At 52.2% G+C, this 22,722-nt stretch overlaps 7 protein-coding genes across 7 annotated transcripts; 2 read left to right on the top strand and 5 right to left on the bottom strand.

Moving 5' to 3' along the window:
- Positions 1 to 964: 964 nt before the first annotated feature.
- On the bottom strand, positions 965 to 5,483 carry CTHT_0003050 (uncharacterized protein; the record flags this gene model as incomplete). The annotated part of the gene is made up of 6 exons (XM_006690789.1): positions 965 to 979; positions 1,359 to 2,868; positions 2,964 to 3,307; positions 3,377 to 3,718; positions 3,840 to 4,922; positions 4,980 to 5,483. The coding sequence occupies 6 exons, from the start codon at positions 5,481 to 5,483 to the stop codon at positions 965 to 967; spliced, it is 3,798 nt and encodes a 1,265-aa protein (XP_006690852.1).
- A 2,984-nt stretch (positions 5,484 to 8,467) lies between these two features.
- Positions 8,468 to 9,825, bottom strand: CTHT_0003060 (uncharacterized protein; the record flags this gene model as incomplete). The annotated part of the gene is made up of 3 exons (XM_006690790.1): positions 8,468 to 8,972; positions 9,044 to 9,660; positions 9,727 to 9,825. The coding sequence occupies 3 exons, from the start codon at positions 9,823 to 9,825 to the stop codon at positions 8,468 to 8,470; spliced, it is 1,221 nt and encodes a 406-aa protein (XP_006690853.1).
- A 1,646-nt stretch (positions 9,826 to 11,471) lies between these two features.
- CTHT_0003070 (putative checkpoint protein) lies at positions 11,472 to 14,384 on the bottom strand (the record flags this gene model as incomplete). Its single annotated transcript, XM_006690791.1, has 1 exon — positions 11,472 to 14,384. The coding sequence occupies one exon, from the start codon at positions 14,382 to 14,384 to the stop codon at positions 11,472 to 11,474; it is 2,913 nt and encodes a 970-aa protein (XP_006690854.1).
- Positions 14,385 to 14,977: 593 nt separating this feature from the next.
- CTHT_0003080 (uncharacterized protein) lies at positions 14,978 to 16,363 on the bottom strand (the record flags this gene model as incomplete). The annotated part of the gene is made up of 4 exons (XM_006690792.1): positions 14,978 to 15,084; positions 15,223 to 15,368; positions 15,438 to 15,807; positions 15,871 to 16,363. 4 exons carry the CDS (start codon positions 16,361 to 16,363, stop codon positions 14,978 to 14,980), a joined length of 1,116 nt encoding a protein of 371 aa, XP_006690855.1.
- Positions 16,364 to 16,946: 583 nt separating this feature from the next.
- On the top strand, positions 16,947 to 17,919 carry CTHT_0003090 (phosphate 3- epimerase-like protein; the record flags this gene model as incomplete). The annotated part of the gene is made up of 4 exons (XM_006690793.1): positions 16,947 to 17,062; positions 17,167 to 17,293; positions 17,351 to 17,599; positions 17,653 to 17,919. The coding sequence occupies 4 exons, from the start codon at positions 16,947 to 16,949 to the stop codon at positions 17,917 to 17,919; spliced, it is 759 nt and encodes a 252-aa protein (XP_006690856.1).
- Positions 17,920 to 18,059: 140 nt separating this feature from the next.
- CTHT_0003100 (uncharacterized protein) lies at positions 18,060 to 19,727 on the bottom strand (the record flags this gene model as incomplete). The annotated part of the gene is made up of 6 exons (XM_006690794.1): positions 18,060 to 18,118; positions 18,331 to 18,658; positions 18,720 to 19,150; positions 19,213 to 19,346; positions 19,406 to 19,536; positions 19,674 to 19,727. The coding sequence occupies 6 exons, from the start codon at positions 19,725 to 19,727 to the stop codon at positions 18,060 to 18,062; spliced, it is 1,137 nt and encodes a 378-aa protein (XP_006690857.1).
- Positions 19,728 to 20,506: 779 nt separating this feature from the next.
- Positions 20,507 to 22,633, top strand: CTHT_0003110 (oxidoreductase-like protein; the record flags this gene model as incomplete). Its single annotated transcript, XM_006690795.1, has 2 exons — positions 20,507 to 20,573; positions 20,706 to 22,633. 2 exons carry the CDS (start codon positions 20,507 to 20,509, stop codon positions 22,631 to 22,633), a joined length of 1,995 nt encoding a protein of 664 aa, XP_006690858.1.
- Between the last annotated feature and the right edge of the window lie 89 nt (positions 22,634 to 22,722).

Consider the following 22,722-nt stretch of genomic DNA (forward strand, 5'->3'; position numbering starts at 1 on the left):
GGTTTCGACAGCAGCAGTCAAGGACACTAGCATTCGAGCCTGGAAGGTTGGTGGATGCGGCGAGTTTTGCACTGCAGTCGGCGGCCCGACCTTGGAAGATTTGATGATCGCTGCCAAGTATCTACCCCCGGTACAACCTCCATACGAAGGATGTCACCTCAGAAAGGATGAGGTTCGCCAAAGTTCATCATCCTGCAACCCAACACTACTGGTGGGTGAAGAGGCACCAAACAATCGTGAATCCCAAGAAAGTCGCACAGATAACAAGGGCACCGTGAAATCAACCATCAACAAATATAACAGTGATAGAGAAAAGGGAAGAAACGAGAAAAGAAATAGTACAGGGCCAATGTTTCTTCTTTGGTTTGAAAGCATGCTGACAGGAGTTTTGCTCTTCATGGCCCGCAAGCCCAAGTCGTTCAATGATGAAGGTTCGTGGCATGATAAAGGCGCGAGGGACACAAACGGGAGGGACAACTCTGGCTAAAGCTGGAAACCAGCTAGGTTTACTATCAGATTTCCTCGGGTAGGTTCAAAAGCTGGTCAAAACGATACACGAAACGGGGACGACGATGACGAAAGTGAAAAGACGTGCGTTGCCATATCAACAAAAGAGTTCACTTTCCCAAGCAAAAGGAGTTCATGACTCGAAGACGGCCTGATTTAATTGGAAAACTGGTCACAAACGACCGGCAGCGCAGAGGTTCGTAGGGATAGCGTATGAAGCGACAGTCTCCGTGCCCACCAGAATCAAAGAGTCAAATCTAGACTAACAAGCAACCGCTTATACCAGCGACAAACGACTTCTCAAATTTTCAGGCTTCCCTCTGTTCAGCCTTCACCGTCTCTGACGTCCAGTCTTTTCCCTTTTTTCCAGAGTTCTGATCGGCACTAACTCCTTCGTTTGTATCAGCTATCACTGACTCAGCTTGCTCAGTAATGGAACATGTCCTCCTCCTCGGACTCATTCGCTGGGGATCTAATACCACATGATCAGAGATAGCATTGTATGAGTCTCTTGAAGACTGCCTGTTCCGCGATAGCGATCGCTTGGGCATGGAAGTCCAACCATCAGAAGAGGATGGTTCAGTTGCCTGATCGCCAATTTTCCTACTATTGCCCTCCACCCTCCCTTTTTGGGATTTGGGCTTGAATCGTTGAGCTAACGAGCTCTTAATGAAGTCTTTGCTGTTTCCGTCGTTGTTTCGACCGCTACTGTCGCATATCCAAAATCGCAACGAGGGATCCTGTTCGAGTCTGGAGTCTATTGTGTCGATCTGCGTCGTTGGCTGCTCACCGATCATACCTAGCAAAGTCTCCAGACGCTCTTGTGTACTTCTTCTCTTTGGCCTTCTTACACTCTTTCTGGCCTTTGTTGCTTCTTCAAACTCTCCTGATTCTTTTCGCCCTCTCTTGTTTTCTTCATGCCGTGTGTCAGAATGGATATCAAAAGAGCTTGTTCCATTCTCCGCTTGTCGTGCCTTGGGAGTCACCGTTTTGTCACTTGAGGCTGAAAATTCAACAAAAACTGAACTAGAATAGCCTTGGGCTTCGCTACCAGGTTCCTCAAACTCTGTTGGACCAAAGTTGGTAGAGTTGGTTTTGGAGGTTGGAGTGACTTGACCATGAACCGATGTTGCCGTATCTGCCATGGCCGAGTCATATTCAGAGAGCGTAGGATCAACTGAAGTTGCATTAGCGGATTCCGGACTTCCAGGTGGTTTAAATTGGGAGGTGTTTGTGGTACCGTTGCCGATATCGTCAAGCGGGGCAAACGATACAGGAGTTCGAGCCTTTTCCTTCTTGAAGTTTGGATGCGTTGATGACTTCACGGGGATGTCTTTCGGTACGCCACTTGGTGGTTTTGGTGCAGTTGTTGCAAACCGCGAACTCTGTAAGGTTGCATTTTCTTCTAGCTCTGATGCATCGAGTGGCTCTGCCGTTAGGGGTTGGTCAACGATTGTCCCAGTGGCTACTTCAGTCCTGGATACTGGCTCCGTAGCCGAGCAAACTGTAGAAAGTATAGGATCTGGGTTGTTAATTGGCCCAGGCGAATCTTCTGTGAAAGCAATCGGACCGGGTCCAGATCTGGCTGTTTCACCTTGACCACTGACTGGCTCCTGGAAAACTTCTTCGCTCCTAGCTGATTCAACAGCGGTTTCAATGCGTGTGCTACCATCCTCAGTCGGCCTATGATTTGGAAGTGTTGTAATTCCTGGCCCGCCGCTAACGATTGTATCACTGGTGTGATTAGGAACAATGTAATGCTGTTGCAGGCGCAACATCAGTTCGAGAAGCCATGGATATCGTATGTGCAAATAAGGCACATAGCTAGGAGTTAACTGTTTCTGGTTTTCCTCCTTCGCCTTGTCAAAATAAGGTCTATCAGTCTCAGGCCCATTAGGAGGAATCACTTGCGGCATGAATTCCTCGTTGTTTCCTTCAGATCGTTGACTGTTGCTGTCAATCACCGCGTCCTTCGAGATCTCATCGATCATATCACGTTGCTTAGTGAGAATCCTAACCGAGCAGGCTGTGGGCTTCTCGTACCGGTATGGCCTGGAAAAGCGAATATCTTCCAGGAAAGATAACAGTGTTGAGTCATCATTCATCACAAGTGCTCCTTCAGACTCATAGTTGATCTCATCTCCATCTTGTTCAGTACTTTCTTCCCCTTCCTCGTCATCAAAATCATCGTATTCCTTGAACCCGTCATCTTCTACATAATCATTCTCCTCATCGGAGCCCGAGTCTGAGCTTGCGTATGGATACGAGCCTGCAAGCCACTTCTCCACACTTTTGCCGCGATCAAATACAACTGTGTGCATGGACTTGGGCTTCCTCCCCTGATGGTGACCATCAGCTGGACTAGTTCGATTTTTCCAATGTTTCTCCATACGGGTATCCAAGGAAGTTTTCTCTCGAGGAGGGGGTGCTGGTACTAGAGGATGCATCCAGCGTACAATAGGCTGCTTTTTTGTTCTTCTAGAACGAGGTTGTTCGGTATCATAATCAAGAGGCTTCGAGGTCCAAGTATCAGAGGAGTGAAGGGACGGAGGAGAAGAGTCTGAAAGGGAGTGCTCAGAATCTTCATGAAGGTCCGTGGTTGAGCTGTCATAATTGGGTTGCTGGCAAGTGGCGCAACGTTGACGGTGATCTCCAAGCTGAGGATGATAGGATGCAAAGCCACTGAAGTACTGTCGGCATCTAGATGGAGATCGGTGGTAATGATCTCCTGGATTGTATGAAGAGCCAGCGCTGTTGGCTGTTGAGTAGTGGCTGTAGTCGTAGGTTCCAGGGTTGTCGGCTATATGATACGAAGAATAATCATGAGAACGATAAGGCGATTCCAGAATATTTGTTAGATATGAGTCACTGTATCCATAATCCTGAGATTCTTGTATTTGTTTTTCTGGGAAAGCCCGCTTAAAGTCCTCCTCCACCTGGGCGGGATGTTGTAGGAAGGGGTTTCTTGATGCAGAGGGCGAACAAGATTGCACACGAACTCCTCCATAATCATGTCGAGAACCACCATCACGCAAAGTGACAGGATCAGATGGAGGAACTGGCCGCGTGTAAATCTGGTTGGACCCTGGTCTTGAGCGGCTAGCGCACCAGTCCGGGGCAGCGGGGCGTACGGGTAGATCAGATGAAAGAGGATACTGCCGTTCTCGAACCCAGTAAGGTTCCGATTTGAAATGCCTCCCATATCGATGTTCTGAGTGATTTTTCAGAGGAGCAACACGAGGTGGTGAGGAAAGAGGTGGAACCGGGGGGGACTGAGAAAAGGAGTTTTCGTAATCTCTGTGCAACAAGGCCCTAAGTCCGAGCTCCTTTACGGCAAAGTCCACAATGTATGCTGGGAAAACTCTGCGAGGGTCGTAAATCGTTCGCTCCAGTAGTCGTGTGATGGCATTATCATACTCGGCTGCAACTGAGCTGTCAGAATCCTCATGGGGAAATGAGAGGTGTGTCGTAATCAGCTCCCATGCCCAACTCAACGCGCGGTTTGGCCATTCTCGAAAAGGCGCAAAACTTCTCCTTGGCATGAGGCGTCCGAGAAGTATTGCGAGGTCACTTTCCTCCGAGGACACAATGTATTTAGACAAGCAGGTGGCCATATACCCTTCCTTGTCTCCTTGCGTGTCCAGCTGGAAACGACAGAGTGCATCCATCAATGGCCTTGGCTCATGAGATTGGAGGATTTGTAACTTCATAGACTCCGTATTGAGCGCGAAGTCACCAAGAAGGAGTGCCGTTTCAGCAGCAGTCTCGAGTACGCCAGTTAGATCAGTCGTTGGCTTTTTGGAGAAGACATCCCAACCAGGCTTGTTTTTTCGGTCTCGTGGGGCGTATAATGGCAGATTAAGACCTTTCCCTTGATTGATCAGTAACCCTCTGAAGCTTTGTAGGATATTACCATACAGCCGTCCAGGGGGTGGCTCCATCTCGAGAAGTGACTTGGCCAGCAGCCACCGGATATACGGTCTGCTCCTCATCAGGTCTTTATCGTGGAGCTGTAAAGACTGAACTAGACTGATCGCTTTTTGAGCGAGCAAGATATTACGTTGTGCAAAGTCATCGCTCGAGTCTTGAAGAATTAACGAAGTGAAGAGATCCAAAAGACCTAGAGCTGAAGATTCGTCGAACTGGGGCCCCAGCCAGTTGTTTATGATGGAAGAGAAAATGTCGTCGTCGGACTCGGATCCAAAGACCAATTTGCGAGTATCTTCCCAGCCAAATACCAGATCCATGGCTACGAGAAGATCTCTAAGATCCCACACGCAATTCTTCTGTTGCAAATCATCATAGACCAATTGCCAGTTCCAGAGTGTTTCCGCATCTGTTATCAGGTTATTCGTTTGGTACTTATGAAGTTCTTCTTGATACAGCACAAGTAATGAGACTGAGAATAGTTGGATCTTACCAGCGTTTAGTTAGATAATTGCTTAAATAGAACGCGACGATTAAGAACATACCTCTGCCGAGCTGATGGACATTTGTCTCCTTAAAAGGCTGTAGGAGTCGCGAATAAGCTCATTAACGTATCCATAGTCGATGGGTTCAAGGTTTCTACTCTGAACAAGAACACACAAGAATTCATGATTCCTCTGAATGAGAGAGTCATGTGAATGATGAAGTTCATCCTGGCTCCTGCTGAACATTCGTGGAACAGTGTGAAATGCAGCGTAATCGCCAGTAGCAAAAAGCATCTCAGCGTAGATCAGGCGAACATAAGGCAGATCATTGTGGTGCTGCAGTCTTGCCTTATAATACTCTTTTGCATCTTTGAAACGACCAAGTCGTCGGAGACGGAAGAATTCTTCCACGTCAAGTTCCAAGTCGTCCTCAAGTTCCATCACCAACTTCACTGTTACGTCCGCTGTTGATTTGGACGGATCATGAACAAATGAGAATGCCGTTTGTTGCTTGCCAGTAGCGTTAGGCTCTGGGGGATCTAGGGCAGATTGGTTTATGTTCATGGGCCCCGGTGGTACCCTGAATTGCTCAAATTGAGGTCGGTCATATTTGTCTGATTCACTTGACCGCCTCCAAACATGAGATCTTCCGCGTATCTCTTCACCATTCCAAACTCTTCTCGACTGTCTCGCGTTACCTTGAATGTCATCAGTAGTGTCTCTGTCATGTATCTCGAGGCTCCTGCGCACACCAATCCTTGGCCGAGAGTCTAGAGAAACAAGCACAAGAGGTCTATCCGATGGTCTGTGTTCTGAGGCAAGCAGATCGTTCAACTGGTCCCTATCCGAAGTCATCATTTCGGGTTTGTCTTGATGATACGACCTTGAAAAGGACACAGGGGCACTGGGCCGAGGCTTGAAAGCCATGACGCCGACTGAGATACGGTAGTCGTCTCTTGTTTCAGGTTCATAAAGAGAGTTCTAACTGTTTTGGCGATTTATCGTAAGCCTTCTATGTATGTGGGGTATGAGAGTTTGTTGTAGTGGGTGTGGCTTGCGAAAAGACAGCGGTGCTACCTGTGATGGCCATGAGCCAAAATGAGCCAGAAAATGGAGGGGGGAGTCGACGAAATTTCAATCAGCGCGAGAGAACCGTCGGTTCCAGGTCAAAAGGACCAAATCCAGCGGCCTGTGTACAGTTGCCCGAGAACTCAGAAGCAAGTTTCTGATAGGTCAACGTCGTGTAAAATTGCCACCGAAGTGCATGATAGCCGCGGCGTGTGTTGCAGTGCTGCATACAAGTAAGACTACAAGGCTGTAAGAGTAATACTCGATAGGCAGGCCGGGGCTGAGTTGACTACGTACTTGGGAGGCCTGCGTCTGCTGTGAAGAGCCTGCTGCAGTGGGTGTGGCAATAAGTGATCGAAAGAACCAAAAAAAAAATCGATGCGGGACGTCTGAATGCCCATTCCGTCTGGCTCCGGAGGTGTGTTTTCTTATATTATTTACATACCACCAGCATATCTTCGTGAGCAATCAACGGCCACCTGTCCAGAGACTCGTGAAAATTAAAGCACCGCAAACATGGATCAACCAGTCAGCCAGCCGGCGATAGCCGTGAAACGGTCGAAGTATGGCTGGTGTGATGTACGACTAGACACCACGAACGCTCCCGTGAGAATGGGCCATGCAAAGATCGGAAATATCGATATCAGCTGCCGGTTTCTGTTCACAAAATCTAAATGGGGTGTCCTAGGAACTTGCAACAGTCCGGCTGGCGTCATTTACTTAGACCTCGACTTCCAAGAGCCCGCGGACTGCAGACTGGAGTCAGCAACCATTACATTGACAGTATCCGATGGCCAGGTCAAGAAGGGCAGACCGAGATCATCCTTCGAATGTCCTATCAGATTCACCCCTTATTGGGGGCCGCAGCGATTGGTTGGTACACCGACGCGTGTGGAAGAAAAGAGGAATTTTCGTTGCGTCTCTGAAGTTCAGGTGCTCGGCCATGGAGCCGGAGGGCTCGGTGTGGACAGCGAGAGAAAAGTACACACAAACAGCCGTTGGAAGCTTGTCAGTCACTTGACGTCGAAGACGGCCGGTCTGTGGTACGCTCCCATGGTTCCTGCTATACAACTCGAATACTAACGCCTCAGGACAGGGATGATACGCTGGTATGGGAACTGAAGGACAATCCATTGGACCGACAGCCCTCGTATAGTAACATATTCAAAACGGCTTTCGTACTCGAACACGATGCCAAGGCATTCTATATGGCTGTCACCATCAAGGGCAAACTGTCAAAGGCATCCGACAGGATCAAACGACGACTGAAATTCGGCAGCAATAAAGACAAACATGATATCGTGGCCAAGATACAGTGGGAAGGACCGTATCCCAGATTCATAAAGCTAGACAAACTTGCCCGTGAGCTCCCAGAGGCGATGGAGAATGAAAATCTGGAAACCATTCCGCTGGAAATACCAACTGCGAGGCCTGCACCCTTCGAGTCAGCAGGCGGAAAGTCGGAGCATCTACATCCTTCTGGTCGACAAGGCCCTGATGTTCTGACTTCCAGCGCCGGCCATACCACATATTCACCACTTTCTCTCAACCACCAGCCAAGACAGCCATCGTGTTGTATACACGACTGGTTAGTCACGGAGAAAAGCACTTTGAATGAGCAGTCGCTTACGGACCTAGAGAAATTGGCCCTCTCTGGCCAGGTCACACCTAATGGACGACTTTATCAGATAATAGCTCGAGAAAGCGAAGCAAAGGCCGCCAAGAGTCCTCGGGCTTTAAATCCCATTCGCCCCGGGTGGGATGAGGAAGAGACCCATCCGGTAGACGGGAGAGTTTCGGAGAAGCATGAGAAGATCCATGGATCGGAAAGAATTGGAAGAATTGAATGGTTGACTGCGTGCTTGATAGGGTGGGTGGTCTGGCTATGTAGTATCTTGGCCAGGTTTCCTTCGCTGTTATGGAACAGGTTGAAAGCCTTCCATGACGTTGGAGGACGGAAATCCTCTAGCTCGTCCAAAGGGTCAACTTCAAGCAAGAGAGCCGGCGAAGCGATTCGGCCGCGTGTGGAAGTACCTCAGATGAGGTCGCAAGCTGATGGCAAAAGCTGGGAGAACAGCAACGACGACGATGACACCGACAAGACCTGTGCTGCAACAGCTTCAGTTTTTACACCGCGAACAACAACAGCAAATCTTTGGGACAGTAACTTGTATAGAAAACGTGCAAGCAGCTGCAAATGAGAGGATCAGATTAAGCTGGACACAACTGTGATGTCACACAATAATGATAACTATGGGATGTTCAGGTGCCTGACAGAGAATACAGGGGCGAGGGGGAGAAAGATAATCGAGAACAAAGGCAGAACACCGACGTGTGACTGACAGTGTTCACACAGTCAGGGGGGGAGGTGTATGCATATGCTAAGTAAACATGCGTATATATCATTATCCAAAACAAAGTCCCATTCGCTCACTTGCTCTCGTCATTATATACACACATACCTCCTCGCCTCTTCGTCTTCATAACTTCGACGACCTGCTGCCACCATTAGCATCCTGCTTCTTCCCCTTATTCTCACTCTTCGAGTTGCCCTTCTGCCCAACCTGACCCGTCTTCTTCGTCTCCTGCACCAGCTCCCACGCAAACTCAGCCAGCGGCGTCCGGGCATCACCATACCGCCTCGCCTGCTCGCTGCTCGCCTGACGACCGGCCTGACGAGCAGCAATGCCCTGGCAAATAGCTGATAGCCGAAATATGTTGAAGGCCTGGGCCCACTGCAGCTCGCGCTGGCGCACAGCGTCGTCGATGCGTGGGGCGAGGTCAAGAGAAGAGGACTCGGGCCGGTCAACGACCGAGAAGTAGAGCGCCGTAATCTCGTCGTGGGTTGGCAGGCCGCGAGTAGCGCGCGGCAGGAAGCCGGGGTGCACGTTGACCGAGCGACGGGGGTCGAGGCGTGCGGTGAAGTAGGGGGTTAGGAGGTTGGAGAGGTCGGAGAGGGGATGGCCTATCGTGGACATTTCCCAGCTGCAAGAGAGGGTCAGTTTTGGACTGAGAAAACGGGGTTTGCCGAAAAAAAAAAGAAAAAAAATACTTACTCCAAGACACCAATGACGCGCGGCTCGGTCTTGTGGAAGACCAGGTTATCGATCTTGAAGTCGCCGTGGATAAGGGTACCGCGATCGGCAGGCTGCTGGCTCTCGTCGGCGAAAAATTCCATCATCTCCTCGAAGAACGGCAGCTGGCCAACAGGCTCGCGAGTCTCGATATCGCGGACCTGGGCCTGCGCATCGCAGATCGAGCGCCAAGTAGCGACCTGGCGCGAATAAAAACCCGTGGGCTTGCCAAAGTTTTCGAGGCCGATAGACTTAGGGTCGATGCGGTGAAGCTTAGCCAGGGTGCGCACAGCATCGGCCCAGATAGCGCGCCGGTGGTCGGGTAACACATTGGGGATCACAGGGTCCTCAAAGATGCGGCCGTCGAGGAACTCCATGATATAGAAGGGGGTGCCAATGACAGACTCATCCTCGCACAGGCAGTAAGCGCGCGGCACGGGGACGTCGGTTTTGGCCAGGGCCGAGATGATGCGGTACTCGCGCTCGACCTTGTGGGCAGTCTTGGAGACCAGACGACCCGGCGGCTTCTTGCGCAGCACGAAGCGCTGGCCGTCGGCCGCGGTCAGCTGATAGGTTGGGTTGGACTGGCCAAAGCCAAACTGGAAAGAGGTCAGATACTGCGAGTCTGTTAACGGCGAGATGCGAAGGGCTCAAATCCAGCTCACCTGCTTGACATCGATGGGCAGCTCAATCTCGGGGACGTGCTTGGAGATCCACCGCTCCAAGTTGCCCACGTTGATGGGCTGGCGCACGCGGCCAGCCATTGCGACACGGCAGTCGACACTCGCGATGTGGTGCTGTTGTTGTCGTGGTCGGCGTCGTCGACGAGCTCAGCTACCAGGGGGATGGTGATGGTGTGAGGACGTGAGTGGGATGTCCAGGGGACTAGGACAGCCACAGAAGTGGGATGTTGATTGTTGATGTGTGTTTGGATGCCAGCCTTCTCTTGCCCTTTTCTTTCACTTCCTGGTCCAGCTCCTGGCTGTTTCTTGCCAGCTTCCCCGGATCCCCGCCCACCGCTACTTGGCTGGCCCAGCACGGTGTTAGCCGTCGCGGTTCCACCGAAAACAGCCAATCACAGGTCTCGAAAGCGCGCCTAGAGCGTTTTGACAGGCCCTGAACCACGTCTTGGGCTCAGCGCAGCGCTGGCCTGACTGCTGTTTCCATCCGAGGCCGAGGCAGGGCGGCGACGCTTCGTCGAATCTGGGGCGCGACTCACACGAGGCCGCTGTCCGAGCCGAGGTTGCATGCAGCTGGGGGGACCGACTCGACCGAGAAAATGCCAGTATTTCCCAGCGTCCAGCAAGCCAGGTCGTCTCCATCTTTTCTCCAACTTTCCTACTTAGGAATGGCCGAGCTGAGTTGCCCAGGGACGCCACGCAAAACATCGGCATTTCCTGGATTGTCGTTTGCCGACCCCGCATTCGCGATGGAGAAGGGCGTTGTCGTCGCGCGGGGAGCGTGTCAATCACCCTTGGCAAGAATTGGAAATGATTTGGAGATGGTATCGTCTCCGGCAAAGAGATGCTCCAAGCGCTTAAGTAGAGAGGAACCTGTGTTGGCGGGGTGTGGTGATGCTGTTGTGATGACATTGGCCATCGTTAAGAACCAAGATGGCGCTGGTGCTCCTGAAGATGCACATCTTTGAAATTGGACGCAAAACAAAAAAGAAAACTTTAAAAAATTAATCGCACGCGTTTTTGCAGACTCCTTAGGATGAATTTGCAATAGTATGGAAAAATCAAGTGTGGGCAAAACCAAAGTGCAAAAGTGTAAATCGAATCTGGGATATCCAGAGAGTTTCCAAAGATTGGGTTAGGGAGTATTTCAGGCCAACTCACGGTCACATCCGGTAAAAGGCAGGAAATGAGTTCGGTCTGAGCTGGCCTACTCCAATAGTTGTCTTGGATAATTTTTCCTTATAAAGCTCGCTTCTGTGACTACGAAAACCGGGCCTATCTTATCACTATCGATAAGAGAGAAACCAAAGTAGCCATCAAGGTTCACACTGCCAGCAATCATCAATGGTTCAAGATCGCTACATTGCATACCCAAATGGAATAGTCTAAAGTTGAATCTCTTTATCAAGAGCACGTTGGAAGATAACAGAGCTGAATCATGCAAACGACATCGATCCAAAGATCTTGAATGTATGGCGAAGATCCTGTCCATGGCATCTAACATACATGGTCCTGATCTTTCTGTATCCATGTCAGAAACATTGCACATGATGTCTTTTTTCCATCGAGGAGCAAACGTATGCTCAGCAAAGAACTGCGTGCATATAGAAGAGGAAATAAGCATCTAAGCTGAGGTATCAAACTACCATCTAAGCTGCAGCATCTCATCTACCTTCCCTTGATCGTTACTCACAAGAGAACAGATTCGCACTCTCATTACACACCCTTTCTCAATCGTCCTCAATGTCATCATCACTAATAACTAGCCCCTGCATCGACAGACACCCCAGGCCATCATCACTACCCCTCAAGATAGAAACTAATCCGCCCTTCTTCCTCGGCGGGGGCTCCTCCACAGGGCGATCCGTTGCCCAGCTGACCACCTCGGACACACTCCCCGCGACCAAGCCGGTGCCCGTAGCCTCCTCATCCGCGATCGCTTCCTCTCCTTCCTCCTCTCCCGCACCAAGCGTCCCGATGCCATGGAACGAGACAATACGCTCCAGCTCGCGAGTATGTGTCGTCCCATACGTTCGGCGGCGCCGTGCGATGTGCGTCATGTATGGCAGCCGCTCGAGGAGCAGCTCCTGCCGGGCAGCAGTGCCGAGGGAGAGCGGAGGTGGGGGTTGAGAGTGTCGGACATGGTCGCTGGTGACTGCGGTAACAACGGTGGGTGGCTGGGGCTTGGGATGGTGAGCTAACGCAGTGTTGGGAAATCTCTTGCTTGGAGACTTGAAAAGGAATGCAGATGGGCCGGTGAGCTGGGAGTATTGAGACGGCGGCGGGCCTGGACCGCCGACTTCGCCCTTAAGCATTTTGGTCGCCCACACATCTACAAGACCCTCTATCTCTTCCTTGGTACGCCAGAGCTTGAGGTAGGTCGGGTAGAACATTTTGAAGGCGTCACCTCCGCGGCCGGTGGGGTGGGCCAAACGCTTGACGGGTGACGGCAATGAGAACAACAACCCACGTACGGCAACCTGGAATGCCATCTCATCCTGCCGTAAGATGTGGCTTCCCATGTCCTTGCCGTAATAGCCCGCGTTTCCTGCAAAACCGCCTCTGCCACCGAAAAATACATCCCATGACGGACAAAGCATGTCACTATCCGAGAGGTAGTCAAGGCAGCCATTGAGGTAGTCGAGCGAGGAATTGGGGTCCATCGGGCCGGTCTGTTCACATGACAGAGCATAGTTCTCGTGCAATGCCGAGATAAATGTGTGCGTGTCGGTTCCAATCTCGTCCATCAACGAATCGACTGCTACCTCGGAGCGTTTGGGCCTGGCCAGATGAACCATGTATGGGGGTAGAGTCCTCTCCGTCTGTTCCCCCACAGAGCCCGAAGGGAACTCCTCCCTTTTGTTGTAAACTACTTTCCCCACGGCATGGAATATGCCCAGGGTCGCCTCTCGCTGCGATACAAGCTCAAGGCTCTCTTGTTCACCCTTGGTGAGTGCCGGAAGATCCTTGGCTCCTCTCTTTGGTCTTGAGAATCCAACCTTGGAGCCCCAGTCAGCTTCGTGATCGCCCTTGAGACACAGAAACTCCAAGGATGAAATGGCGTTTCGGATGTCGCCAATTTCTGCCAGCCGCTGTAGGACGAGAGGACCAGGGGTCCGCTTTCTCCCAGATTTGCGGGCCTCTTTTTGCACCACGAGCTCAAGTGCCTTGGTCATGAATGTTGGCGCGATGGGGTTGAACTCGATCACACCCGTTCCGGGGTGTCTGAGGATCTCAGGGCCGAGCAAACGGTGTGCAGTAAAGCTGTCAGCTGAAGCCGACGTCGTCGTGAGAAGTGTTTCCGAAACGACCATAACGATAGGTGTGATAGGACCCGCTGGTTGTCCAAACCCGAAGCTTGTCATCGGGGGTGTGTTGGCTTCCAGATATTGCATCACTGCACTCCGGAAGGCAATCAATCCAGTGGACGAGCGCATGAAGGTATTCGGAAATTCCTCAATGAGAATCAGCTTCTTCTCTGACCCGGACCCCGGCCCTGCTGCTGCTGTGGCTGAAGAAGAAGCAGGAGGAAGCGGAGACTCCTCCTCATCTTCCAAATCTAACTGGCCAAACTTCCCACCCCGTCCCAAAAACTCTTCGAACTGCGCAGCAGCCGACTGGTATCCAGCCATACCCACAGCACCAAATGAACTAGCTGGATTTCTCCATTCTAACACTTCACAGTGCATGTCTCGTGCAAGCAGCCGCACTGTAGTTGTCTTGCCTGACCCAGCGGGGCCTTTAAGCACCAGCAAGCGCTGACGCAAGCGATTAGAAAAAACATCGTCCAGCCAGCGTCGAACATCCTGCACCTTGCGCTTATGTACAGCCAACTCATCGAGATCGGCTGGCGCGAACCGTTCAGGCCATGGACGGGAGTCATTACCATCCGGGATGGTAGCAGGGGTGGAAGCAAGAGTCGATGACTGAGAGCCATTGCTCCGCGGGGCCGGCCGAAGGAATCGTCTGCCTCCAGTATTGCTCGATAGAGTACCAGCAGCGCTTTGCGTGCTAGTTTGCTGTGTGTTCGAGGGTGCTGTTGAAGCAAATCGTTTCTGCGCGGCTTTGGCTCTGCTGGCCAGACTCGAGGGGGCGGCCGTGGCAGACGACCTGATCAGAGGAATGTTGTCGTCATCGTCATCAATGATGTCGTCCTTGTCTGATACGGATATGGGGTCGCTAATAATGTCGTCCACTATCGCTTTGGCAGTCTTGTTTGTTTTGGAGGTACCGTGGCCATTACTGTGCAGGGACGACTGACTTCTCTGTGCTTGCTGGGAGAATAATGTCAAGAGATTACCAGACTTCCCGCCTTTCTCCTTGTCATCTTCCTCGGCCTTGCGCTTCCGTTGCTGTGTGGCCCTTGTTCGGGTCTTGATTGGGCTTGTATTTGGGCTTCGTGTGGTCGCTTTGGTCGTTTTGACGGCGGCGGCAGCTCGTTTTCGCGGCTGCGGGCTGGACGGGTCGACTGGGACACTGGCGGTTGTTGATGGTGGTTTTTTCTCGGGAGATAGAGAAAGAAACCGGGTCAGGGTATTGTCTTTGTATTGATGTTCTGCCTTTTGTTGTGGGCCATTGTCCATGTACTCGTCATCGTCACTCTCAACGATGGCGCGCTTGCGTCGCTTCGCGGGCGGCGCCATTGCGGATGCTCCTGGGTCGAAAGAAAGGGCATTTGGTTACATGAAAGGCTTTAAAATCCTAGTGATGAACATCAATGGCACGGATTGGCGTAGAGTGCCAATTGCATGGAGCAGAGAGTTTATGGATGAGCAAGGTAGGTGGTGCCAGGCAGATGCGTAGCTTTGACGTGCACTTGCATGCACTCAAACAGGAACCTAGAACGGCAGTCTCAATCCTTGCTTAACCCTAACCCTGGAACACTGCCACCACAAAACTTGTCCCAGTACGTTGTGTCGTGTGGGATGGAAGCCAGTGTACATAATAATCTACTATGTAAAACTTATCCAATATAAATCCTTTCTCTTTGTTTAACGTATCTTGAACATACGTTGTTTCCCAATTCAGTCAGTTAAGGCCATGTACACAAGAAGGCTTTGTTAAAATTGATGAGCACGTGGGATTATCAACAGACCAACCTTGCCAGTCTCCGATTAACAATACAGGCCAAAAATGCCAACTAAATATACAGAAACCTTCTTAAACCTTCCATAGGTTCATTTTGCATACCTTGTTTGCCCATATCCGATAATAGTTATGCATATCAACCTAACGCCTAAAACACCCAACCCTTGAAGTCATCGGCAAAGCGAATGGCGGCAGCAAGATACTTCTCATGGACATCTCCCCAGGTATTGGCAGCTTCTCTCATGGCCCTTAGAGCTGTTTCCGGTCAGTTTGTTAGTGTGTTGCTTCTCAGCACCTCAAACATTAGGTTCGGAAACTTGCCCTTCACATAATGCACGTCTGTCGCCCATTGTGAAGTCAACGCCTGTTGCTCCACATATTTCCAGCTCTGACCTCCCAGATCTCCTGGAATCAGATCCAGGTCGATTTTTGGCCGCCCAACAGACACGTACACAGCCAAGGCGAGCAGCCACCACTGCCTGACCAGGCTAACGTGGAACTTGGCTGGCACCATTGGAAGTAGGATGCGCACGGCATGACTAGTAGTCAGCACGTGCACCATGAAAAAGTTGTATGAGTGTGTGCTTGGCCGGACAGTCGCAACTAACATGGCCACAGCCGCCTCTTGAGACTCGCGGAACTGCATCGTGATATCACTGTCTGAAGCCGGCAAGTCCCAGGCATTCCAGTACTCAAGAAGCTCCTCCTCGTGTGCGCCAAATAGGGACTCGAAGCTATCAAAGGTAGCTTCAGAATAGGGTTTGACCGAGAACGAGGCGAAGCGGTTATCCGCAGCGAGCTTGTCGAGAAGTTCAAGGGGCGATCGGGAGGAGAAGGGAGCCTTTCTGGTGTAGGCAGGATCGTCGACATACTTGTGAAGAAAATCGTAACAAGTAGCAGCCAGACCAAGGGCTTCCGTTGCAACTTCGCGGCTGTCAAACTCATAGGCATATCCAAGATGGATCAAAGGGTGACCAACTATGATCATGTTAGTTGGTTATACTGATAGCTGGGCAATCAACGAGTGAAGGGCAGACATACGGCCGCTGATGAGACTGTTGATCAGTGGTTCATCACCCTGGAACATGTACTCCTCCATCAGGTTTTTCCAATTCCAACCAAACTTCATGGCTAGTTGGTCATCAAAGAAATCTACCCAGGCTCGCTGGAAGTGGCGTGCGCCCAAGAAGTCTCGCCACTCGTCCCTGGAGATCTCATGGGGAGAGTCTTTCCATGGCTCAAGGGTTTTTGCTTCTTCGTCGTACAAATGATAGAGCTGCTGCGTCAAGGCACCCAGATGATATGAAGAGGCCAGGAGATGCGGCAGGTGGTTGTGAAAGCGCAAGTCATGGTAGAGGATGGAGTGGTTGACATGGTTGGCACGGAGGAGGTGTCTGAGGGTGCGCCTCCTCCTATCAATGTTTCCTTCGGCAATGCTGTGCACTTCGACGGGCGGGACATTGACTGTGCTGGGCTGCTTACTAGAAGCCAGCAGCCAGCCAACCAGAGGGATGTTGGAAAGGATGGACGCCATTTCGCCGCGAGTTGTATATGAGCGTGGCTATCTGTTGCTAAGTCTGAGTTTACTCGTGGACCATGATAGGAGGTAAAGTGTTGAGGTGGAAACCAGAAACTTGGATGGCGCAAATTGGCCAAAGCAATACGAACTAGAGGTCCTTTTGCTAGTCTCGATCTCAGAGCCTTGAGAGTATTTTGAGGCGATCACAAGCAAATCCGACAATGAGTCCGGCTTGCTCTCAACTCCGCTGTCCAACAAAAAGTGATGTCAGCTCATCCATCGGCCAAGCTCCCCACCGACTTCTGGACGTTCCCCCCCACCCCCCAAAAAAAAACAAGCCAAGTTAGAATGCCAAGACTCAAGACCCCACGCGTGAGGTGGAACAAATTGACCCCTTGTTGCGGCGTTGGAACCGCCGATGGGTCCGATGGTGCCCCGCCCCCGCCAAAACGTCGATCAAAGCTGTGCTGTTTTGGACCGGGCTTGAAGGGGGGGGCTTTTTCATCCCAAGTGCGAGCTTCGCTTTTCAGGAGGCTCTACAACATTTGTCTTTTCACGCGATACAAGAACCTCATCAGCAACACACCCATATATAACAATGGCTCCTCAGGCGATCATTGCCCCGTCCATCCTCTCGGCCGACTTCGCCGACCTGGGTGCCGAGTGCGCCAGGACAATGGAGCGCGGTGCTGACTGGCTCCATGTCGACATCATGTAGGTCACACACAACCTGGCGACACATAAGCCTAAAACGCTCCCCGGGTCCCAATCCGATTCATCCAGTGAAGCTCACATATCTCCTCGCCACATCTGTTCAGGGACGGCCACTTCGTCCCGAACCTCACGTTCGGCCCTCCCGTGGTGGCTAAGATTCGTAGGCACGTTGACAAGCCTACAGAGAGCTACGGCCGGGGTACCTTCGATTGCCACATGATGATCGCCGAGGTAAGGCTTGGTGCCAGTTTGCCATTGGCGACAACAGACACTGACCCAATTCCACAGCCCAAGAAGTGGGTTAAGGAGTTCAAGAAGGCCGGCTGCGACCTGTACTGCTTCCACTACGAGGCTGCCATCAACTCGACGGCTGCTGAGAGCCCCGAGGCCAAGTCAGACGAGAAAACTAGCCCGCGCGAACTGATCCGTTTTATTCACGAGCAGGGCATGCTCGCTGGTATTGCCATCAAGCCCGCCACCAAGGTCGACGTCCTCTACGACATCATTGAGGCTGAAGACCCTGCCGAGAGGCCTGACGTATGTTTCCAGGAGGAGCCATGCTGGCTGATGTTAGGAACTAACTGGTGTAGATGGTCCTCGTGATGACGGTTGAGCCCGGCTTCGGCGGGCAGAAGTTCATGGCGTCGGAGCTGCCCAAGGTGGAGGAACTCCGGAAGCGGTACCCGGAACTCAACATCGAGGTCGATGGAGGGCTTGGTCCTAGCACGATCGACCAAGCTGCGGATGCCGGCGCTAATGTCATCGTTGCTGGCAGTGCCGTGTTCGGCGCTCCAGACCCTGCTGCCGTGATTTCCCTGCTGAGGGAAGCGGTTGAGAAGAGGATCAACAAGCAATGAGGTACAGCTGACCCAAATCATATAGCACTGAGTCTGATAGATAGATACCTTGTCTGCATGTTGTGTGGCGGTTAAAAGTTTGAAATACCAAAAGGCTTCTCGTATCCTGCTTTAATCTTGAGCATTAGCCCCGAAATAGACTACGTCTTGGTAGCAAGTATTTTATCAAAGGTATCAATGAGTTCCTTGACTTCCTCGACTTTATCTCACACAGTCAGCATTTTCCTGCTAAATTTCAAGAAGAGAACTCACCGGTATTATAGTGAACTATACTAACCCTCACCACACCATCTACCGGGTCCAATCCTAGCACCTCACGTACCAGCCGAATCGAGTAAAACGACCCTGATCTGATTCCTAATCTTGGGTTCACTCTTTCGACTGCTTCAACAAGCTCTCTAGAGCACCAACCCTTCACCGTGAAGCTCACAGTCGGCACACGAATAGTTGGATCAGCACTACGTTCTCCCCAAACAGTAACACCGTCTCCCTTGGACGCAAGGTAGTCGAGCAAAGCGGACTGTAATGTCTCTTGATGGGCAGCGATGGCGTCCCACTTGGACTTTTCGGAGAAATACGCTGTCACTACGGCAAGTGCGGCTACTAGTTCATAGCTAGCACCATTAAGACCGAGCTTCTGCTCTGCTGTGCGGGCAGAGATGAAGCTTGGGCTTAAAGAACGGAGTTGGGAAAGAGCAGGAGGAGAGATGTAGAGGATGGAGATGTGGGGGCCAAAGACCTGCTGGGGTTAGTACAGGTGCAGGATGATAGATCTAAGTGTGAAGTGATTTGGTACCTACTTTGTACCAAGAAAAGGAGTATAAGTCCACACCCAAATCTTTGACATCGATCTTGCCATGTGGTGCATATGCCACGCCGTCGACACAAACCAATGCCTTGGGACATCGATCATGGACAGCTTTAGCGATCGCTTTGATATTATGGATTGTCCCGAGGATGTTACTTGCATGTGTGCAGGTTACCAGTCGGGTCCTGTCTGACAGAAGGTCCCCAAGATCAGAAGGTCGCAACTTGGGGTTTGTCCTGTCCTCAGGGGTCTCAGTACTTGGCTTCCACCACTTGAGGACAAGGTTCTGACGGGCAGCGAGGTCAACCCATGGAGCAATGTTGACCTCATGGTCGAGGATAGACACGATTATTTCATCTCCTGGGTCGAAGCAAAGGGCGTAGGAGACATTGCGAAAGAGTTGGGTTGTAGACGGCCCAATGACTGATGCCAGATGTCAGGGGGGGTGTACTGGTTAAGGGTAGGCGTTTGGGGGTACAACACACCGATTTCGTCGCGAGAAGCATTAATGTATTCTGCTGCAGCTGCATATCCTTGTTCATAGCGCTCTGTCGCGAGCTTGCTTACACGATAGCTGGCTCCCAGCTGGACGTTGGTGTTGAGGAGGTAGTCCCGGATGCTGGAATGCCTGTATTAATCTCACTAGCAACTAGACAACAAGGCAGAAATAAACGGTACCTCTCAGCAACGGTCCCGAGGATCTGAGTGCCACCAGCATTATCAAAGAAGATCTGACCTGCCGAGAGTGCGGGGAAGCTTCCCCTCACCTGGCCTAAATCCAAAGGCTTCGCCATGAGGAATCTCCGGGTCTTGTAAGTAGAGAGATAGTAGTATCTATCTCAGGGGAAGAGTAACTAAGGAATGATGTTGCCAAGGAACAATGAAAGCACTACGAGGCCCTCAAAGCTGCCTGGTCACAACTTATAACCATGATGCCAGGCCTTACGTGGACGCCAAGGACGTCGCCCGTCCCGATGTGGGCCACCGCATCGGGAAACATGATGGATCACTCGGCTGTCCGACTGCTCCCGCAGACCCGCTTCCACAACAGCCTGTCTGACGGTACGACGGACCGGGAATCGGGCCCTTTCTTGCCGATTCCAATGCAGTTCTCGGTGAAACAGGTTGTGGTCAATCCTCCTGAACTGCCTCGTGCCATGTAGGGGAAGAGAGTTGCTTTATGACAGGACACTGTCCTTTTAGGCTGCGCAAAACAGAAACATTGCAGTCTGATGAGCCCGTGAGCAGTACCAAGCAGCTTTTATCTGCTTATCTCAACGTTGTTCACAGGGAGATAAACAGGCTGGCTGCATCTGGGATGGCAGCACAAGCTGTCATCATCAGCCAAGTTTCTATCAATCTCAATCAGGGGACTGCGTCCTTGATGATTTTGCACTTGAGATTGCAATAAGCTAAAACTTATGAGCGAGACAAAGAGACTTGGAGCAACCGGTGCCTCTCAGTTGAAGAGGGAGAGGGCAGCAAGAGATGAAGGAGCACTTACAAGCACATGCAATTGGCGGGGTCATGGAAAAATTGGCGGGGCACAATCGTACTGTGGGGTTAAAAAAGTTGTGCACTGCCAGCGACAGGGATTACCTCCCCACATTTGGGCAATTCTGCCGTGCGACACCGCAGTTTTTTATCTGGAGATCAGCCCATCTCTCGGGAGCTCGTGGCCCTTTTGCGCCTGTGCTTCATGCGCGCCCACACGCCTTGCGAATTTTTTCTCCTTCCTCCTTCTTCACTACGCTCGCCCTGCTCAATTGACCGTCCAAGATGAAAAGAAAGGCGGAAGGATCGTCGTCTGACGGCAAGAAGCCGATCATCAAGCGGGCTAAGAGCTGTAAGAGACCCCCCTTCCCGTTCCATCCCAAGGTCTATCATTCAGAGCCTAGCTGGGAGCTGTGACGTCTTGCTGGTTGCGTCTGGTGTGCGCCGTCTTTGGTGACGATCTCTTGCTGACCCATTGGCCCAGCGCTGTCCCCGGAGGATGCCAAAGCCCGCTTCAGTAAGGGCCTGTTCGACAGGGCCGATGAATTCGCTGCGCAGTATGCCAAGTCGTGGCCGTACAAGCACTGCGTCATCTCGGAACTGGTCGACGATGCGCTGTTGCGCAAGGTGCGCGATGAGATCAAGGCCAACGTCCACTTCACTCCCAAGGAGACCGACATCTACAAGATCCACCAGAGCGGCGATCTAGCCAACCTGGACGGCCTTGAGGATGAGGCCCTTGCCAAGCTGCCGTCGCTGCTCGCTCTGCGCGATGCCCTCTACTCCAAGACCTTCCGCGACTTCGTCTCTCACATCACCGGCTGCGGCCCCCTGAGCGGCCGTAAGACCGACATGGCCATTAACGTCTATACCCCTGGCTGTTACCTCCTGTGTCATGACGATGTCATCGGCTCTCGCAAGGTCAGCTACATCCTGTACCTGACTGATCCAGAGACTCCCTGGCAGCCTGAATGGGGTGGTGCCCTGCGCCTATTCCCTGTCATCGATCGTGAGGGAAAGGACGGCGAGGTGGCCAAGACCCCGCTGCCCGACGTCGTCAAGGTCATTCCCCCTGCGTGGAACCAGCTCTCTTTCTTCGCCGTTCAGCCTGGCGAGTCTTTCCATGATGTCGAGGAGGTCTATCATGCCTCCACACCGGAGGAGCTGGAGAAGAATGCGGGCCGTATCCGCATGGCCATCAGCGGGTGGTTCCACTTCCCCCAGCCCGGCGAGGAGGGCTACGTAGAGGGTGCTGAGGAGAAGGCTGCCCACAAGAGCGGATTGATGCAACTGCAGGGCAACCCTGACCAGCACGACCGTCCGCTACCCAACCCCGTTGAGGTCGAGAAGATTGTCGCCAAGGAAGGTGATGACTTCCCGTTGGATGAGGCCGACCTGGAGTTCCTGCTCAAGTACATCTCACCGACATACTTGGTACCCGATACCATCGACAACATCGCCGACCAGTTCGAGGAGGAGTTCAGCATCACGCTGGCCGATATCCTGCATCCCAAGTTCGCAGCCAAGCTCCGCAAGTACATCGAGGAGCAGGAGGCCAAGCCGCTGCCTGAAGACAGTGAGAAGCTCGAAAAGACCGGCCCGTGGAAGGTCGCCGTGCCGCCGCACAAGCACCGCTACCTTTACATGCAGCCTGGTAAGCAGGAAATCGAACCCTCGCCGCTCAAGGAGCTGCTTGAGGTGCTGCTGCCGTCACGGCAGTTCCGCGTGTGGCTGCAGATGGCGACGCGCTCGACGATCGAGAGCTACGACCTGGTAGCTCGCCGGTTCCGCCGCGGCCAGGACTACACCTTGGCTACCGGCCACGAGGGAAAGCCGAGATTGGAGGTCAACATCGGCCTGACGCCCACCGACGGCTGGGGCGATGTCAATGATGACGAGGATGACGATGAGGAGGGCGAGTCGTCTGAGGAGGAGCAGGCTAGCAGCAGCAAGAAGGGCAAGGAGCCTGCAACGAACGGGAAGGGCAAAGGCAAGGCTAAGGCCGTGGATGCCGATGGCGACGATGAAATGAAGGATGTCGATGACATCGTCGAGCTCGAAGTCGGCGGACATGAGGTGTATATGGCGGGCGACGAGGATGATGACGGTGATGCTGCCATCTACAAGAGCAGCGAGGATGATGACAACATCCTCTTCTTCCAGGCGGCGACGTGGAACAAAATGACCATCGTGCTACGCGACAGTGGCACGCTCCGCTTCGTCAAATATGTCAGCCGCAGCGCCAAGGGCGACCGCTGGGACATCAGCGCCACATTCGAGATCGAGGAGCAGGATGAGGCGCCCGGGTCCGATGAGGAGGTGGAGGCTGGGCCTTCGAAGGCAGGTAATGATGATTCGGAGGAGGAATTCCAGGGTTTTTCGGATAATGATATGGGTGATGAGTCGGACTAAGGGGACTCAGGGCGGGTCGGTGCTGATGAGGACGGGGAGGGAAGGAGGATGTAACATCATGATGATGATGACGATGATTGATGGCAACC

The sequence above is a fragment of the Thermochaetoides thermophila genome (genome assembly GCF_000221225.1).
Source record: "Thermochaetoides thermophila DSM 1495 unplaced genomic scaffold scf7180000011806, whole genome shotgun sequence".
Taxonomy (NCBI): Eukaryota; Fungi; Ascomycota; class Sordariomycetes; order Sordariales; family Chaetomiaceae; genus Thermochaetoides; species Thermochaetoides thermophila.